At 33.2% G+C, this 20,620-nt stretch overlaps 2 protein-coding genes and 1 long non-coding RNA gene across 3 annotated transcripts; 2 read left to right on the forward strand and 1 right to left on the reverse strand.

Annotated features, from left to right (window-relative positions):
* Positions 1-3,433: 3,433 nt before the first annotated feature.
* On the reverse strand, positions 3,434-5,159 carry LOC112093158. The gene is made up of 3 exons (XR_002902932.1): positions 4,877-5,159; positions 3,974-4,057; positions 3,434-3,687 (listed from the first exon to the last, which is right to left on the reverse strand). It is a non-coding gene; the product is annotated as an uncharacterized LOC112093158 (long non-coding RNA).
* Positions 5,160-11,854: 6,695 nt separating this feature from the next.
* Positions 11,855-12,677, forward strand: LOC21401788 (NDR1/HIN1-like protein 3). The gene has a single exon (XM_010106473.2). It carries the CDS (start codon positions 11,954-11,956, stop codon positions 12,632-12,634), a length of 681 nt encoding a protein of 226 aa, XP_010104775.1. The 5' UTR covers positions 11,855-11,953; the 3' UTR covers positions 12,635-12,677.
* A 6,168-nt stretch (positions 12,678-18,845) lies between these two features.
* Positions 18,846-19,742, forward strand: LOC21401789 (NDR1/HIN1-like protein 3). Its single transcript, XM_024171050.1, is given in 2 exon segments — positions 18,846-19,055; positions 19,058-19,742. Coding segments are annotated over 2 exon segments (693 nt in total). The 5' UTR covers positions 18,846-18,935; the 3' UTR covers positions 19,631-19,742.
* The last annotated feature ends 878 nt before the right edge of the window (positions 19,743-20,620 follow it).

Raw genomic sequence — 20,620 nt, forward strand, 5'->3', positions numbered from 1 at the left:
TTTTGAGGAATTTGGTTAGGAATCTTGTGTGGACTAATGGAAATATATATATATATATATGTATTTTTACTTGATTTATATGTTGTTGTTTATTATAATTTGGCTCTGGCAATTAAAAATTATTTTTTCAAGGTTATATATGCTTCCGTGCAAATTATATAGAAACTAGAGATAACTCTAGATTTACTAAAATTAATGCAGAAATTTAGACAAAATTGGGAAAAAAAAAAATGGTGGAAGGGAAAAGACAGAGGAGCTTGACAGGGAAAAGACCGATTCACCATCTTGATGTTAATTAAAATTGTAGAGAAGCTTGACAGAGACTTTCTCGAGGAGGTTTCTCCTTATTTTCATCCGGGTTTTGCTGGTTCTGTGCTCTTTGTGGGAATCGAGACTTGTTGTATGAGTATCTAGTGCCTATCATGTGTTTGATAAAACTCCTGACTCGTTTTGTGTCATTTTATTTGTCTTTGTTAAAAGTTAAAATTTCCTATATAATTAAGTCAAAATTTTCCATAATTGTAGAATTTCTGTCTGATATGCCAAAGTATTGAGCTTATGAGTAAAATTTTTGTTCTCTAATATTAGTGAAATTTAAAAAGATTTATTTTTATTTTTTTTAGCTTTTTGCTCAACAGATTGTTTGTGTGTTAATTGGATGGTTGTATGATGTTTTATTATGAGGGAAAAAAATGAAAATTTAAAATGTCATTTGTGTTAAGTATTAATAGCACTAGAGCAGAAAACGAACTTAGTATGCTAAATTTAGTATTTTCACGCCCTAGTAATTTGATATGCTAAATTTAGTATTTTCACACTAGTAATTTGGTAAGCTAAATTTAGTATTTTCACGCTGTAGTAAGTTCAAATTAATTTGATAGTAGTGCAGAAAAAATAAAAGGAAAACAAAAGTAGACAGATTACTTCCAGGAATTTTTTTGTAAGTATTTTCACGCTGTAGAAAGTTCAAATTAATTCTAGGATCTTATTTATGCATTGAAGTTTCATTTAGTTGATTATTCATCCATAGTTCATCCCTTTTTTCCGTAGTCCTTTTAATTACGTTGGTGAGCATACTAACAAAGAGAAAAGTGAATAGGTTTTTGACTTGGATAATATAGTTGGAATTATACTTGTTTTCTGGATTTGCATATTGGGAGTAGTCAAAGTGCACATGTTGAGATTGCTTTTTTATAACTTCATTCATAGATAATCACTGGTATTCGTTTTAATTTAATTGTGGAACTAAGTTTCAAATCATTATATAGATTTTCTTATTTCTCCAAGTATTAAGAAACACTTTTTTTTTATTTTTTATCATACTATGGAAATAGTTTTGACGCGTAAGAATGGTTAGAACGATCAGAAAACATAATAAGTAAGAGGGCTTTTTTTTTTTAATCGCGTAGATTGTTACTAGTCAGGACAGTCGGAAAATGTAGAAAATTTAGTGCAATTGTTGTTTTTTTTTTTTTTACCGCACAGATTAATACTATTTAGAACAGTCAGAACGTTAACACCGAGCGGAGTGATCCTCGGTTTGAAAATCAGAATCCTTGATATGAACGGTTAGATTGTTCTGACCATATTTGATCGTGCATAATGATGTCCGATCTTCTAAGCATATCTTCTTACAACGCTGATTGATTCTCAAACTTTAAAGCAGACCGATCTTCTAATTGACCATTGTGTCGCGGTCACCCAAATGTATGAAAAAACTTAAAGTTAAATTTTCCAAATTAATGCGGATTTAATATAGCTTTAATATAAAAATACAACGCGATGTTATTGAGAATATAATGCTACATTGGTATGTGACAATAATGCACACGTAAATCTATGAAATCATTGTATATTAATCTAATTGTATTATGTTGATGCTATAAATATTGTGATATTTAATGTGAATTCTTCCAATTTTAATCTAGGTAACCTTTCCAACCGAGCACGCCCAAAAGAAACTTCTAAGAAGATTGGTCTTCTAATTGATAATAGTGTCTCGATCCTTAAATGTGTGAAATTATGATTATAAATATAAACTAAAGTTAAATTTCAATCGTCTAATTAAAAATTAAATTTTGTCTGATCCTTAATATTCTAGTTGACTAGTGCCTCAATAATTTAGTTTATGACTTATAATTATGGAATGGTCTCCAGTCTGGTATGCGGACCGGAACGACACTTGTACATTTCTCTATAAAATATGTACATTTCTTCTTTAGAATGTGTACATTTCTTCTTTAGAATGTGTACATATTGTATATTTTATTATAAAAGAAAATGTACATCTTTTAAGAGAAAATATACACGTTTTAAAGAAAAAATATACATATTTTACAGAGAAATGTACAAGTTCCAGTGCCGGATTGGAGACTTTGCCTATAATTATAAGCCAATGATTTCTTCTTATCGCACAAATTGGTACCGTTCGGAATGGTAAAAAAGCTAGTAAGATAAAATATGCTTACTGATTGCTTCCGACCTCACAAATTGGTGCCTGTCGGAACAGTAGGAAAAGATAGTAAGATTAAGGGTATTTATTTCCTTTTTCTCACCATTCTTTCTTGCATTGGTTAGAACAGTCGGAATGTTTAAGATGAATGGATTGGTTCTAATTATATCAACATGCAAAATGGTTTTCTAAGTACACAGTTCTTGCCGTGCAGACTGATGTTTACACTTTTAACGAAACTTTTATTTTAATTGTCAATAGTGTCTCACTCACAATTATGATTTTTTTAATATAACTCAAAGTTAAATTTGGCTAATTGTTAGTGTCATACAATTAAATTGGTAATAGTTTAACAAATTGTGTTCAAAAATAAAATTCACCAATTTTAGAAAATTATAGGGTTAGTGATTATGCTAGAGTGTTGCAATAGAAGTAGTATGACAACCTTATAAAAATCTATCGGGAGAAGATGGTAATCGAGATTTATAACAATGATTAGTTTTTGTGAGTACACTTAATTTTGATTTCGCATGAAAAACTAATTAATGATTTTATATAACATTTGATTCTAATTGTTGATAGTGTCTCACTCGTTCACAAGTATGATTTTAAATATAAACTAAAGTTAAATTTAACTAATTTTTGATACTATAGTGTTAGAGTAGTAATTATTTGACAATAATTCATCGATTATGCAAATTAGTAATGTGATAAATTGTTGTTTTAAAATTAAATATGTCAAATTATGACTTATAAATATAAACTAAAGTTAAATTTGATCAATTTTTGATATTATAGTGTTACATTGGTAATTATTTTGGAAAGTATCATATGCATTTAGTAAAATTCTAACCGAGCGGATCGTTCCTACAGGTAAGATCGTTCCGACCAATTTTAAATTTTCTAACCGGTGTGACCGGTTAGATAGTCTGCTCAACACCGTTCATTCGTCTTCCCCTTCGAATTACCGGATTTGGAGAAGTGAAATTATTCATTAAATGAGGAGGCTATCCATTTGAAGTTTTCACATTGAGTGCTAGTGTTCATAGAATGGCTTATTTAAGGTTATTTTTTAAAAGGGTCCCACCAGGATATTTACTATTGTAAACTACTAACTGAAGTAATATACAGAGAAAGGCAGGAAAATTATCTGCAGAACACAATGCATCCAATTCAGAGCATATTACAAAAGGATGTCATACCAAGGGATTTTCAGTAGGGACGATCCGAGTAGCCTGTAAAGAATAGAATCTCCGTTAACAACAAAAACAAGTAAAACGAATCAAAGCAGAAAGAAAACAATTTTGAGTCTCTATGACCACTGTCCCCGGTGGAAAATCAATACAAGATGTCCATTGTCTTAAAGAAACACAAATTACCAATTAACAATTCAATACTCTCCCACCAAATTAAGCTTTTATCATTTTTTTTTATATACATTTTGATATTTTCGTATTTCAATTGCTCTCTATAGCAAAATCTAAATAGTTTTTTTCCGTACTGAGAACAGGATGAGCTTACATTCTGAACTAGCGGATCATCTTCTCCAAACTCACCGACATTCACCACAAACCTTGCCTTATAGGTATTTGCCACCTTCTCCAACTTATAGACAACAATTAAAATCAAATAATCAATAAATAAATAATGAGAGAGGAAACTATATGGAGAAAGAAGAGTTCTATGTGAGAAGAAGGATAGGAGTTCATGCTTGTCTCTTAAGAATAAAAACTCAACCAAACTTGTATGTAAATAAATAGATTCTATTCTGTCTCTAAATGTAAAAGTAAAAAACACCAAATCTCTCACTCAAAATGAATCCAAATGGGCCAATACTTCTTTTACTTTGTTAACCAATCCCAACCCAATTAAATTTTTGGTTCCTAAAGCCACTGAGGAGATGAAACTTTCCGAGTTTGTTATAGTCTAATAGAACAAAACTTTTACATCATTAAAAGTTTGAATAGAGAGAGAACTGAAAAGATCCAGAACACCTTGAATCACACATAGTGGCATTCGAATACAAAAGTTGCTTTCGTTTCCCAACAAAAAGTAAAAGCAATACTCTTTCTGAAATCCATTCAGCAAACTTCAATCTTCGGTTGGCTAAAAGAAAGAACCTCACTCAAAAGCATTTGGGATTAAATTCCATTTTTTAGTTCCCGAACTATGTCGAATCCCATTTTAGTACCTAATTTTTGAAAATATCTCAAAACAAGTTCCCGAACTGCCAAAAATAAAATGGTCAACTACATTGATAAATTAAAAATTAGATAAACCCGAGCCTAAATCACCAAACTAACTACTCGGGTGAGTCATTCTGAGATTTACGCAAGCCATTCAACAAACAAGTAATGGGCATACGTGTAAGTCTACAAAGTGAAAATACAACCCAAGTTATATACATATTACGAAATAACCAACCTGTTTCAGAAGGCGGGTCTGTTGGTTGACAAGTCTGAAGCCTCCAATAGGCGGTGACGACGAGAATCGGCGGCGGCGACAGCGACAATCGACGGCGGCGGAAGCGGGAATCGGAGTCTGCGACGCCGAGAATCAGCGGCTAGAGAGAGAAGGAGCGAGAGAGAGAAAGAAGAGCGGAGGAATTTCTGAAGAAGATGGCGAAGATGGCGACGAGTTTCTGAAGAAGGGGAAGAACGAGTTTTTGAAGAAGGGGAGGAAGGGCGACGACGGGTCGTAAAATGAGTTTAGGACGTTTGGTTGGAGGATTCAAACCATGTGATTCGAACCATTTTTTATTTACGTAAATTTTTTATGAAAGAAAATATTGTAGCAAATTATGAATCATGATTCGAATCAGAAAACGAATCCCTTTACCAAACATCTAATGATTTTTCCACAAAAAATTTGTTCTTTTTTTGTTACCAAACAACTGTTTTTGTTTTTTGATAGTAAAAAACTTCTTTTTGTCACCAAAATATGAATTTGATAGTATAATTATATTTTTCACTATTAAAATTTAGTACCAGAAAATTATATTTTTTATTACTAAACATTATTTTGGTAGCTAAAAACATATTTTTTGTTACTAAAATTTAATTTAGTAGGAGAAAGACATATATTAAAAAATAAAAAATAAAAACACTTTTTGATGACAAATATTATTTTAGACTCATTGTTCTAGTAACATTATAACAAAAAATATAGTTTTGAAATAGTAAGATTATATATTACTCTATGTGGAACATATACTTAATTAATAATATCACATATATACACATGAACATGTCTCTTGTTACACCTATACAAAATAATTAAATTATCAAATAATTGTTATACAAAATATACTAAGATGATTGTTAAAACTTAATATATGACATATTTATAAATAAATAAAAAACAATACATGCACAAAATGTAAGTTTTAAAGTTTTTATACGATTTGCTACCAAACACAACTTTTGGTAGCAAAAAACGCCTTTTTGTCACCAAAATAAGAGTTTGGTAGCAGAATCATGTTTTCTGCTACCAAAATTGTATCAGAAACTTATGTTTTTTTGTTACCAAACATTATTTTGGTAGCTGAAAGCATATTTTTTGCTACCAAATATGAATTTGGTACCATAAAGACATATATTAAACATTAAAAAAATAACGTTTTAATGTCAAAAATTATTTAAGACTCATTGTTCTAATAACATTATAACAAAAAAATGTAGTTTTAAAATTGAAATACATAAAAATCAATCAAATAGCGAGATTATATACTACTCTATGTTAAACATATACTTAATTAACAAGATCACATATGTGTACACATGAACATGTCTCTTGTTACACCTACACAAAATAACTAAATTATCAAATAATTATTATACAAAATATACTAGGATGATTGTTAAAACTTAATATAGGACATATTCATAGAAAATTAAAATAAAAGCAATACAAGCACAAAATATAAATATTAATGTTTTTATATGATTTGCTACCAAAAATAACTTTTGGTAGCAAAAAATGCCTTTTTGTCACCAAAATAAGAATTTGGTAGCAGAATCATGTTTTTCGCTACCAAAATTTGGTAGCAAAAAATTATGTTTTTTGGTAGCAAAAACTTGATTTTTCACTACCAAATTTTGGTGGCAGATAGTTATATTTTGCTTCCAACTCTTAGTAGCAAATGTTATATGTTTTGCTACCAAAAATAATTCGGTAGCAAATACCTCAGGCGGGAAAAAATTTTGCTTCCCGCCCACCTTTTGTTACCAAAACATGCTTGGTAGCAAAAAAGTCATATTTTGCTACCAAATTTTTGGTAGCAGAATCTTATGCTTTTGTTACCAAATATTATTTTGGTAGCAAAAAGCTATTGGCGGGATCCAAATTTCATTTTCTGCCATGCTATTTGTTACCAAATTATATTTGGTAGCGGATTGTGTTATTTTTGCTACCAAATTTTGTAACTAAAGCCTTGATATTTTCAGCTACCAAAGTTTGGTAGCAAAAAGTGTGTTTTCTGCTACTAAAAATTTTTTCATATCAAAAAGTTCGGTCTCTTAAAGTCATTATTCTTGTAGTGAGAGAGAGGAAGAGAGAAAGAGATGATCGGAAAGAGAGAGGAAGAGAGAAGGAGATGATCGGAAAAGAGAGAGAGATGATCGGGAAAGGAAGAGAGGAAGAGAGAGAGAGTTTTTTTTAATCTCAAATAATCAGATCTTCAATGTCATTTTGTATGAGAATTTTCTAAAGTTTATTTTGTATGAAATTTTGTATTAAATCTGATTTTTTTTTCTAAATCTAATTTTGTATGAAATTTTCTCTAAGTTTTATTTTATTCCAATCCGACGATACACCAAACGCAGCATAGTATTTAACAAAATCCCATCTAACCCAATCAAGTCTAATCCAAACCTCATAATCTTATCTAATCCAACATGACAAACAGGACCTATTATTTCTGTTATTTTAATGGGTATCACTGTCAATTACCAACAAACAAACATGCACATAATTCATATATGTATACGTATGTATCCAGCCTACATTGACAACTTTAGGGAAAAAAAAAATCCAGTCAAAGGGAAGGAGAGAAAACAACCGAATTTCAGGATATGGATGGAATGCTTAAAGCCAACAATACTTTGTATGTATGTCCGTTAAAATATTCAAATTAATTTTTATTTAGTCAAAGAGAATTGAAATTAGAATATCTGATCTTTCAAGTGGAAAAAACAAACCTATTGCAATAATAGCGACTACAGAACTCATAATGTCATTTTCTAATTGAACCAGAAAACAAATATTATTATTATTATTATTATTATTTATTCATAAGCCCACAATAAATAAATAAAAACTCCAGTCGATTACAAACCGAATGGACCGTTGCAATTAGAAGATTCAAGAAACTTACTCATAGATATATATATATATATTTATTTATCGTTTTGCCTACTAAGTGACGCATCTTTAACTTATATTATATCATACCATTCCCAGTTTCCACACCATATATACACATAAAAAACGCCCCGAAAATCCTTCTTTAATTACCATCTTCCAATAACTACATTATAACCACATATTTTTACTCTATTTGTGCACTACAACCTCATTGAACCGAAACTTGATCCAATATCTTTTAGTAGTATTATATCCTATTCCTATTCCTACAAGTCACAAACTTTATTTCTATGGCAAACCTAGAGAAACAGCCGCATGCAAACCACGTCACAAAGGAGTCTCCAGTCCCACCCTGACACAAAACGACTGTGGCGTCCCGGTCGCGGCACAGACAGCAGCTGTCCCGATCGTGACACTTAACGTTTAAAATTTAATTGAGGGGGTGAAAAAGGGAGATGCATGTTAACGCTAATTGTTCAGGAAGAAAATTTATTATTTTTAAAATTTAGAAGGTATTTATTTACAAGGCCAATAATTTAGAGAGAAAAGTGTACTTTGTCCATTTGTTAATATTCATCGTCCTTGTTGGGTCTATTCATGAATTGTGATATCAATAACAATGGAGGTCTACGTGCAAATTGTGTACTATTCTGAAGAAAAAAAGAGATAAATACTCTTTAAAAGTGTATAAGTCAGGAATATTTTTACTGTTACTCTTGATTAATAACTTTTTTAGTTAAATAATTACACTAACAAAAGAGTATTAATTAATAATAAGGGATAAAAATTCAGATATGTGCACTTTTAAATATAAATTTTGCAATTTTCTCGACAAAGAAAATATGATTGTGTCAGGTTGGCTAAATTTAGATATTAGCAAGAAATTATTATTAAAATTAGTTGAAGGGTGGGACGATAATTTCCCGTGCATTACAAAATAACTTAAGATTAGAAACATCTGTGACTTTGGAGTTGAACAACTTGATAAAAATGTGACTCTTAAGTGTTATGCATTAGAGGACAACATTTAGGTTCGATTGGTATAAGGATTCAAATTAAGATGATTTAAATTTTGGAATCATAATTATGATTCTTGGTTTGAACCTTAAACTATGGTGATTGGAACCTTTGTTTAGATGTGTATATGCTAACATTTGGTTTGAACCATAAATGTGATCTTAACTTGTGTTTGATTGTCTTGATTTCTGATTTTGAGCCATGACCAATACAAGAAAAAAAAAATTATAACTCTAAAATTATAATAACTTGAAAGAGAAATAAAGGAAAAAAAAAATTCTCCACAAAGCCAAAAAGAAGGCTAAAAATTGCCAGAAAGTACGGGAATCACAGTGTGGGGGTCATTACTCGAGGGAAGCACATTGTTGTTCACTGTGCTCTTAGGTTCCAACGGGCTGAATCAGGCGAGGGCCTGATTCCAAAATCAGGACCTAAAGTGATCCAAAATGTCATATCTGATTCTAACCCAATTGCATGATTCTGGGCTTCCAAATATGGATTCTCTTATGTGATTCAAAGTTAGAATCCGGAATCCACCTGCCAAACGACCACTAAGAGATTAAGACAAAATCTCGATGCACATAACACCGACAAATGTGATTTTTTAAACCTCTTGGGTCCAAAAGAAAGATAAAAGAAATTCAATTTATCTAGAAAAAATAATTAAGCCCCCACTAACAACAAATCTTGGGTCCAATCTTAAAACCTCTAAAAATTTTAAAAGTGCTACATTCTAAAGAAAAACCTCTAAAAGTACTACTTGATAAAAAATTCTACTAATCTTAACTTTCAAAGTCGGGCCCGTTCGGTTCACTAATTCGAGTTTTTAATTCGAGTTGAGATGTAATGTTGTGTGAAAGCTTTTTACTGTAGTAAAAAAGTTAGATGTGACTGTTTCTGAGAGCTTTTTACTGTAACAAAACTCAAATTCTAAACTCGAATCAGCGAAAAGAATGAGGCATTAACTAAGAATGAATACTAATTATCTAATAGTTTATCTACTTCTAACATAAACATTAACTCTACTTGTTGCTACTATTGTAGAGAAGGTATCTTCTGCTATGAATATCTATTACGCAATCGAATTAGAGATCAATTAATTAATCATTTTACTTATGTACATTAAGAAAATTATCTTTAATAACCTTAATATACAATATGGTTATTATGAAATATTTTTGAAGGTATGAAATCCTGTCGGGGACAATTTGAAGTACATTAATAATTCATATTTATTGAATTTTTGTTATAGTTAAAATTAGTTCCCTTTCATAAATATTTATAACTTTGTTACTGACTGAGATGAATATTAGACTAAGTAGACGTTTGGTTTACAGATTCAGAATCATTCACAATTTACGTTTTTTTTTTGTGAGAAAAAATATTGTAACGAACCATAAACCATGATTCGAATTATAACACGAATTATGATTCAAATCATGACACGAATCCTCATACTAAATACTCTCTAAAAATATATGAACATTATTTTCAGTCAAAGAGAAATATAAGAGCAAATACAACCAATCCGGCCTTGTTAACTAAGATAAGGCTCTCTTGTACTTGCATAATAAATCTACATATGTTCCAAATACATTTCGTGAAAAAAAAAAAAAAAAAAAAAAAAAAAAAAAAATTTTGGAAAAAAAAAAAAAACATTTCGTGAAAAAAAAAAAAAACATTTCGTGAAAAAAAAAAAAAACATTTCGTGAAAAAAAAAAAAAACATTTCGTGAAAAAAAAAAAAAACACCCTTTTAAAAATTTTTTAAAAAAAAAAAAAAAAAAAAAAAAAAAAAACACATTTCGTGAAAAAGAATCGTAAGAGAACACAAATCTTTTTGATCCTGAATTTCCTATTTCGGAATCATTCAAAAGTCGTTAATTGTTGCCATTCCCAACACGGGAAGTACCCAGAATAAGTCAAACACTGTCAAAGGAAGCAATACAGACGTACTTAATCCATTTCATTCCGTGAGGTGGCGCATAACGCGTCCAAATTGATCCAGTCCAATACAGCCGCGAACTCATTATTTCATTTGTATTTTATAGAAAAAGCGAACGCGTTATTCCATTCCTTCACGTGGCGACTCAATTTTCATATTTTTTTGAATTTTCATACAGTATGTGTGATATTTTATATTTAAAATTATATATTACAACATATTATATATAATATAGAGTTTAACAATATGATATAATTAAACGGTGTAAGTAGATAAGAAATAAGGTTAAAGATCTCTAAATTCGTCTCTATCTTGTGATCCACGACGAGTTGAATTTTTAACACATGTATAACCGTATTCATTTAAATTGGATTTTTGCTGCCCGTTAAAGCGCGTCCCATAGATAAATGAATTACGGGATAAAATTACTATTACTAAACTATATACGTTGACTTGTGGATACAAAGACAATAAAAACAACAAACGTAGTCGAGTAAAAAAATTTAAAAAAACGAAGGGAAAAAAAAAATCCACCATAATCTGTCTCCTTTGAGATTTAGTAATATATAAAAACATATTAACAAAAAAAAAAAAAAAAAGAACAAATTGAAAAGCAAAACCACAACTCCAATATTTGATGGATCCATTTAAAGATTATCCCCAACAAATACCGCCACACATAAAAAGACATTTGGCAATATTGTGATGTTAAATTAAACACTAATTTGAACCATTTAGTACAATTCGAATTGAATTATCTAGTTCTAATTGCTGAACTAAACAGGGGTAAGCAACTTTACAAATTCTGTAGGTGGACAACAGTTATTAAAATCTTGCTAAATAAAAACAGATTTTACTAAACACCTTAAGTTGATGTAAATTCTTTAACAATCTAATAATTACCTTAAAAAAAATGTCAAACGGGATTATAGTGCAATCCATGCACTTACCTTGTCAACGTCAATTATTCCATTGTCACAAGTCTCAATTATGAAGGTTTTAATAACTTAGCCGTCCACTACATATTCAACTTTATATCTTTTCAACTATATCTTAGAAGCCATATTTGACCCTAAATTCTTTCATCTTCACATATCTCAATTATTATAGCACTCTTCAACACTCAACTTTTTCGTCCAATAATATATATATTTTTTCACTAAACAAACGTCTTCCATGGCTAAAGCCGGCCCTCGCGGCTGCTGCTGCTGCTTTCTAAGCTGGTTTTTCGGGATCATCGTCTCCGTCGTCGTCCTCATCGGCGTCGCCGTCGGCCTCTTCTTCATCATCGTCAACCCTCAGAAGATGAAGGTCCAAATAAACGACGCGCGGATTTACAAGTTCAACTTCACGGAAGCAAACCAAACACATTTCCTCCATTACGACCTCGAGTTCAACGTCACCCTCCGCAACCCCAACAGGATCATGGGCTTCTTCTACGAGAATTTCGCCGTCGGGGCTTATTACCAAACCGACGAAAATGTCATGAGAAACTATGTTGATTCTGCTTTTATATTGAAACTTTACCAAGGAAAGAAGAACACCACCGTTATGCGGCACAGATTGAAGGGAACAAGAGAGGTGTATTTGCTTGATTCCGGCGAGCGTTCGAAGTTCGTGGAACGGTTTGAGAAGGAGAAGAAATCTGGGATTTTCTCTATTGATTGGAAGGTGGAGTTTAGGAGTAGAGTTAAACTTAGTGCGATAAAGATTGGGATTTTCCGGCCAAAGCTTCGTTGTGGCTCGTCACAAGTTCCACTTGTGAATGGACAGAAAAGGGTCAATGTTACTTCTAATGACGTTGCCAAGTGTCGTGTCAAGTTCAAGGCCACCTATTACGATCCTTCTGCAGCTTAGTGCCTTTTTTTTTTCTTCTTTTTTTTTTTTTTTTGGTGATGTGTGCGTGTTTATATTTTTCTAATTAAATCTATTCTTTTATTTCTGAATAAATAATTAATTGTATTCTTTTTGTATTAGATGATTTTTTTTCTTCCTTTATATATATGCAATTTGGATTTGTTTTTAAGGGATAATATTACAATTTATCTAAACATTGTATCCAAGCGGCCTCTTTGTCAAATAATTTACTATGTAGTAAATACCTTCATGCTTTTGCTTTGCTTTGCTTTCTTTCCTTCTTTCTTTCTTTTTACTTGATTGGGATTGAATAAAAGCAGAAGATTAGTTCACAAACATATAATGTTTACGGTAAGCCAACTCTTGTTGCATTCCAAAGTCGTACGTCCTCATTATCCTCGTCACGTGAATATTTGTTGTGATTACTATCACCATGTCCATCTTGTTCATGCTTATCCTATTTTTAATAACAAAACGGATTAATTAAGCAACAACAAACAACGGAACTGCATAGAAGTGAATAATGTAGGCAAGGCCCAAAGGCCCAAAGGCCCAAGGGCTGCCTGGCATGATTAAGCAACAAGAAACAACGGAAGTACATAGCGGTGAATAATGTAGACAAGGCCCAAAGGCTTTTTCGCAGGTCTGGCCGGAGAAATTATAATAAATAGCATATTTTTAAACTGCCAGTTTCATATGAAATACATAAATATATATGGTTTCTAAATTATGTAATATGCACATTGCATTTTCACCCTATGAGCTCTATATTTATAACAACACATGGCTTTTAATGGGATTTCGATTCCTTGCCTTAAAAATATTGTCCCAATCCCTGTCCATCCAATAAAAAGAGACATCATTTAGTGAATTTAGTAGCGTTGTGATATCTTAACTCCGTCTATTGTCTTCTTCCCTTTGCCTTTTCTTTTTTCTCTTTATTTTTTTTTTCAAAAACAAACTTTGGCCCCATTTGGTTTGTTGGTTCAATTTTATTAATTTGAATTCCTTTTATTCGAATAGAAAATTTGAATTGTGTGGTTTAAATTGTAGTTTGAACTAGCGTTTAGATGTGAAATTAAAATTTTAATTTAAATAGATAAAAAAATTAAAATTTATATTTATTAGGTGCAAAATGCAGAGAGAGTGAGCAATATTTTACTATTCAAAATCGATTTCAATGGTTGAATTAATGATTTGGATGTTGTCAATGTGGACCCATCTTCACCTTTGACTCTATAATGCACAACTCAGTATTTTTACCATTTATTATTGATTCATAATCTTTTTAGTCAAATAATTACACTAATAAAAGTGTATTTATTAAGAGGAGGGAGTAAAGATCTAAACTTATACACTCTCAAAGAAAAATTCTCCATTTTTTCATCTTTTTTAAGCTAATGAATGACGTGTCCTTTTTATATTAGATGGGCAGAGATTGGGTCAACATTTTTTAGTAGAGGAACCAAGAGGCTGTTTGGTTGATGTAACTCACTCGAGAGAAGCCCACTCGAGTGATGATCTTGGCCCAAAACGCGTTCGGTGCAGCTATTTCTCAAAACCAAACTCGATCATTAATTCGAGTTACCTACCACTTCCTAAGTTCATTGTCCACCCTGCAACTTGAGTTAACTTCTTTGTACTCCTACAATTGTACAGATCCTGAGGACCATACCTTCTCTTCACGCTCTCTCTCTCTTTTTGCTCATCCCTTCTCCTTACATGGTTTCGAATCCTCTTATGACTCCAACAACACAAAGGCTCTCCACTCGTTGTACTCTGGCAAATGGAATTAGTACTCTTGATGGATCATTGGATTGCTTTTCCCCGGCAATAAGAGAACCAACAAATAGGACGCCGATCTATGGATCGATCTCCCTCTCCCTTTCTTCCTCTCTCTCTCTGTCTCTCTCTTAGAGATATGGCGCTACGAGGTGGGCTACAACCTAGTGAAGGGGTGGCACAGATTTGGGTTTTTTTTTCCTCGGGTCATTGGGCTGGGTGGCGGCGACAGCGGGCAGGGAGATGACGGTACAACAACGGCGAATGATGATTTCCTCCGGCAACTGCAATTAGAGAGATAAAGCTAGTTGTTCTCTAGTTCTCTTGCTCTTGTTTAGAAACGAAGTTTGATTTAACGGGTTATAGTCTCCCAAGCCCAAGCAAATCAGATACATCGTGTTGGATTTTAGAGAAATAAACGTATGATTGGGGGTTTATGGATTGGAAATTTAAAATTTAGAATAGTATTGAGAATGTATGAATATGAATTAGATGGATGAATGGATTGTGTAGAGAAGAGGGAAGATTTTTTGGGCTTTTTTTTCCTTTTCAATTTTACCTTCCAATAAGGTGGAATTGTATTGATGATCTTATTATGCATTTGAGAGGAAGACGTATGATGTTTTTGTTCTGGATTTTAGTATTTCACTGAGCTATGGTGCATTTGAGAGGACAAGGGATGAGCAAAGAGAAAGCGTGAAGAAGAAGGTCTAGTTGGGGCTAATGATTTTTTTTCCTTTTGTTTTATTATTGTTTTTTCTTTTTGATAAAAGACTATCCATAGATTCCTATCTCAAATCATAACTCCGATAGGCGAGGTGTTTGCCGAAGTGCGTAGAGAAGATTAGCAGGCCTTATTGGCCGAATGGACAACACACTAGTCTATGGTATCAGAGACTCTACCCAGTCAGAAATGTGGCCAACGAGGACGTTGGGCCAAAATAAGGAGGGGTGACTGTGATAGCCATCAATCCCTTGAGGCACAAGGCTAAGAAATGGTAAGTTGTGCAGTCTCACATCGCCTAGGGATGAAGATATGTCCTGATTTATAAGGAATGACACCACCTTCTAATGGTATGAGACCTTTTTGGGGTGAGGCCCAAAAGTAAAACCGTGCAGGCTCGGCTCAAAGCGGACAATATCATACCAGGTGGGGGTGCGGGTCGTTACAGTTTCTCACATAAGTCGATTGAATAGAGATGCGTACCTTTCCCTCCCCAAGTGCAACACCGTTAACAACATTGGTGGGGTGACTATCCAACCATGCCATCCCCGTCGTAATAACGATAAAATTGTTATTCCCTTCTGTTGGAGCCAGAAGAATGCATTTACTACCATCCCCAAGGCCTGATGAAGGGGGATCTGCCGATGGCGTAGCATTATAGATAGTGTAACTCTCCTTAACACTACGCTGTTCATCCACCGTATGAGTTCCTATTCCATCTCCTACAGGTGTTGGGGTATGGCCTTAGGATGATTGCATTGCTTCCCATATGGCCTCAATTATTTTTAGTCTCTTATGCAGCATTGCCAACTCCTCATCCCTTTTTGATCTACCGATGGAATGAAAATAAGTAGACTTTTTGACAAATTAGGATTGCCCACAAACACAGCATGAGTGTTCTAGGTTTCTCAATGATCTAGTAAGCACATATTTAGTTCTTTGAGATTGGAACTTTCCCTAGGACTCTTATTCGATATATTGGTCCTAAAAAATTTAGAATAAAAATATTATAAATTTCTTGGCATATTTTTCATTAATCGAACAATTATTAAAAAGAAAAATAATAACTCACAATTAATTTACCAATATCTTCGCATTCTGGAATTTTGTAAGTTATGTCCGGTTTTTTACGTATGAACTACCATATAGTGACTCGATCTGGCTTCTCCGTAGTGTTATGTATTTGCATGTGCATTTAATTAAAAAGTATATTAAAGATTGTAATACAAACAAAAAGTAATTAATATCATTAAAAAAAGTAATTAAAGACTTACATAATCTTCCTATGCTTTCCTATATCCCCCACGAGCATTCCCATGCGGGTACTTGTACGATCGTCTTCTCTTATATGCTTCTTCAGAAACGGCCTATCGATCGTCACTAAGCTTATACTACACAAACTTCCTCCATTGCTCCGAGGTAATTGAAGGGTAGTTTCTAGCCACTATCCTTGGGAGTTTAAAGACTTAGGGACCATTCTTTTACGGCTTTACAAAGGTTGTGAATAGGTTCAACCTAAAGTCTTTATCCATATTCGCCGCACACGTATGCTCATATTTTTTGCGGTCTCTGGAACCGTGAAACTTTGAACCAAATCATGCCAAATTCGATTCACGTTATCCTTTTTTTCTTTATATCTCCAATCTTCTATTGTTGTTGGCACGCGTTCACACGCCAAAACACCGACATAACTTTGTAGCTCATTTTCTGCTTTTCTAATGGGGATATTTTTCTTCAAATTGCACTTCTATTCTTTCTGCTTTATCCTTCATTTTGGTCATTTCCTATCATCATCCGGGTCAAATTTTGTTCTTTTTCTAAGTTCATATTGATTTACCCCATCGAAAGTGCTATCCTCCCCAAATAACTCTCGTGCGGTATTAAGTTCTTCCTCAAACTAATCACGGCCTGCCATGTTTCCAAGAATTAAGATTTATACTAACTAAATTTCTTTAAATTATATATCAACAACTTGTATTCAAATAATACAAACTAACACAATTACAACTTGCAATGTTAACAATAATATTCTACAAAGTTAAATTAATAAAAATCGTAGCTTCATTCCTAACCCCAAACTTATAAACAACAACTTAAAACTTCTTACCGCTTGATCAATTTTTAATCCTAAACTAAATAACATCTTAAGTATTTCAATTTTCTAACCCTAAACTAAAAATTACTCATGTAAAATTTTTTAAATCATATATAAACATTATATATTCAAATAATACAAATTAGCACAATTACAACTTATGATGCTAACAATAATATGCTGAAAAAATAAATTAATAAAAATTGTTGTCTAATAATCTAACCTTAAAATTAACCATCATCTAATAGTGGGCATTTAAACAACAAAACCTCAAAAATAAATTTTAAACAAAAATAACATTAAAATTAACATTTCAAACCTATGTTTACACGTAGATAGTGGACGACTGTTGGTGAAGACGATGGCGGCTGGTGGTAGTTTGGCGACAATGATGGCAACGGCAGCGGATGTTCCTCTTCAGAGGAGCGACGTTCGTGAGAGAGAGGAGAGCGACAGAGAAAGAGGGACGGTTCAGAGAGAGAAGAACGACGCAACGGGCGGAGAGAGAGATGGGTCGATGATGATGTAGCGACGACCAAAGTTCTATAGAGGTCGTGAAGAAGGAGAGACAGAGAGAGAAAAAGAGAGAGCGATGCGAGAGTTTATGAGGAATCTGGGTTTGCTCAAACATGATTATAAGGAATTGAAGTTAAAATTTCATATATCGCGTCCAGATTAGATGACAGTTTTACAATAAACCGTCGTTAAATGTTTTAGTTTTAACAACGGTTTAAATGAAAACCGTCGTCTAAGGTTTGCATCTGTTGGCGCACTTATTAGTTAGTAATAGAGACGATAATTATTTTACAAACCGTAGACAGCCGTCTATTAAGAGACGTTAAATCTAATGTTTTTTGTAGTGAATATTGGCGAGAGGAACATAAAGGTTAAACGAAGGGGAAGAAAAGACCAGATATATAGATCGATAGCAACACGATTTCCATACAAATATTTTACTTATGAAGTAACATGTCCCCATTGAAAAATAGCACACTCGAGCATATTCTATCCATTAAAATCACTTTAAAACCCCCACATAGAAAAATAAAAAAAGAAAAAGAAAAAAAGTGTCTTAGCATTATATTAAAATTTTCTAAACCGAAACTTTTCATCTATGCTCAAAGGGTGGTTGATGCTTTTTCATATTTTATTTACACCCTATGCATCAAATTGAATAAGTCACCGCCTATATAAAAGCTTATTTAGAAAAATTCTTTGTCTTGTGGCCTTATTTCTAATCTAGACGTCCTTTTCTTCTTTAGAATTTTGCAAACGCAGCCCGCCTTAAAAGTCAGGTCAATGACGCAATGCCAATGGAAGTTTCCAAGAAACCCCAACTTCTCAGAAAACCTAATACACGTAAGTCTTTATACTTGAAATGCCCTTCACAAAATATAATAAAACAGGCTCACAACATTCCAAAGCAAAAGCAACCGCGTCGATTTCGTTACGTACACCAATATAATAACACGCTCCACGTGCCGTATGTTTCCAAATGCTTCATTTACTGGGGAAAAAAAAAAAAAAAAAACACGTTTTCAGCTCCCAAGTATTTCCTAATCCATTCTCACCTCTATCAATACCCCTTATTTATACCAAACTTCTCCTTCCAAATTTTCCATTCACTAATCTTCCAATTCACAAAATATCTCATAGTTTATCCTCTATAGTTCTATCATTCTCTCTCCTCACTTTCGCGTATGGCGGAGACAACCAACTTGAACGGGGCCTACTATGGTCCATCGATCCCTCCCCCATCGAGGCCGTCCAAGTCCTACCACCGCCCCGGCCGCGGCGGCGGCTGTGGCCTCTGCGGCTGCCCCGCTGCCTCTTCAGCCTCATCTTCAAGATAATCATCACCGTCGTCGTCATCGTCGGGCTCGCCGCCCTGATCATCTGGCTGGTCTTCCGTCCCAACAAGATCAAGTACCACGTCACAGAGGCCACGTTGACCAAATTCAACCTCACAAGCGACAACATCCTCCACTACGACCTCGCCCTAAACATCACCGTCCGAAACCCTAACAAGCGGATCGGCGTCTACTACGACCGGATCGAGGCGAGGGCGTACCTCGAAGACGAGAGGTTCAACACGAAGCTGCTGCCGAAGTTCTACCAGGGCCACAAGAACACCACCGTGCTCAGCCCGGTGTTCAGCGGCCAAAACGCGGTCGTCCTCAGCGGAGAAGAAAAGACGGAGTATGAGCAGCAAAAGAAAGCTGGGGTTTACGACATTGACGTGAAGCTTTACCTTCGGATTAGGTTTAAGTTTGGTAAGGTCAAGACATGGCGTTTGAAGCCCAAGATCAAGTGTGACTTGAAGGTTCCGATCTCCGCCGATGGGAAGAGCCCCGCCGTTGGGTTTAAGAGGACAAAGTGCGATATTGATTTTTGATTATCATGATCAGTTTTTGAATATTCTGTTTGATTATTCACTGTGTTCTTATTATTCTTTTGTTTTTTTTTTTCTTTTCTTTTCCTTCGTTGTAGTATTACTTTTCATTGTTTACTTTTTGCCGTGGGACATGGGATTCTGATTTGCTATACCATATGTTACGTATGTGAATAAATAAATATTGGATTTTAGTTCTTTTAAATGTGTTTCCGTGGTGATTGTTATATAACTTCTGACTTTTTTATTTTATTTTATTTTATTTTATCTTAAAGGCCTAATTATATTAATGCATATATATGTGCACCGGAGAAAAAAAAAAAGTCTTCATTGTACAATGACATTTGGTTATTAACAATGGTACAATTGGCTTATTAATCTAAAATACGAAATGACCCATTCAACATGCAAGTTGCAGGCAGTAGTTGAATTGGCAACTTGTCACATGTCATGCTTTTGATATAATCATTAATCTTTCATTTATGTTGGCATTTTAAATTGCAGTTTTGATATTTTTTTTCCTTGGTAGAAAAAATTGCAGTATTTATATGGACGGACGAAGGGACTAATATTCTATCAAATATTATCGATGAATAAAGTTAATTGGAAAGCAAATGGTAATAACGTTGGATCTTCGGCATTACAATTCTTTTGTCAACAAAAGGACAAAAACAACAGAGAAATAATATTGCATCAAAAGTCTTTTGGTCCCAATAGCCCATAAAAGGAATAAAAACTATGAAAAAAATGATAGTACATAAATTAATTTGACATTGGACTACCTTTTTTCAGAGAAAAAAGGAAAAAGAAACTACGCTAATTTGTATATGGTTATTGCACCAGTGAAAAGGAGTTCAAGTTCCTTCTCAACTTTACGTATATAAAAGTTTGAAAATTCAAATTCAGAAAAATCTGAATCATAATTGCTTAAGATCAATTCAATCTGAATAATGAAGCACAAAATAGGGGCATATCTGAGTCAAGTATTATGAG

Source organism: Morus notabilis, unplaced genomic scaffold (genome assembly GCF_000414095.1).
Source record: "Morus notabilis unplaced genomic scaffold, ASM41409v2 Scaffold406, whole genome shotgun sequence".
Taxonomy (NCBI): Eukaryota; Viridiplantae; Streptophyta; class Magnoliopsida; order Rosales; family Moraceae; genus Morus; species Morus notabilis.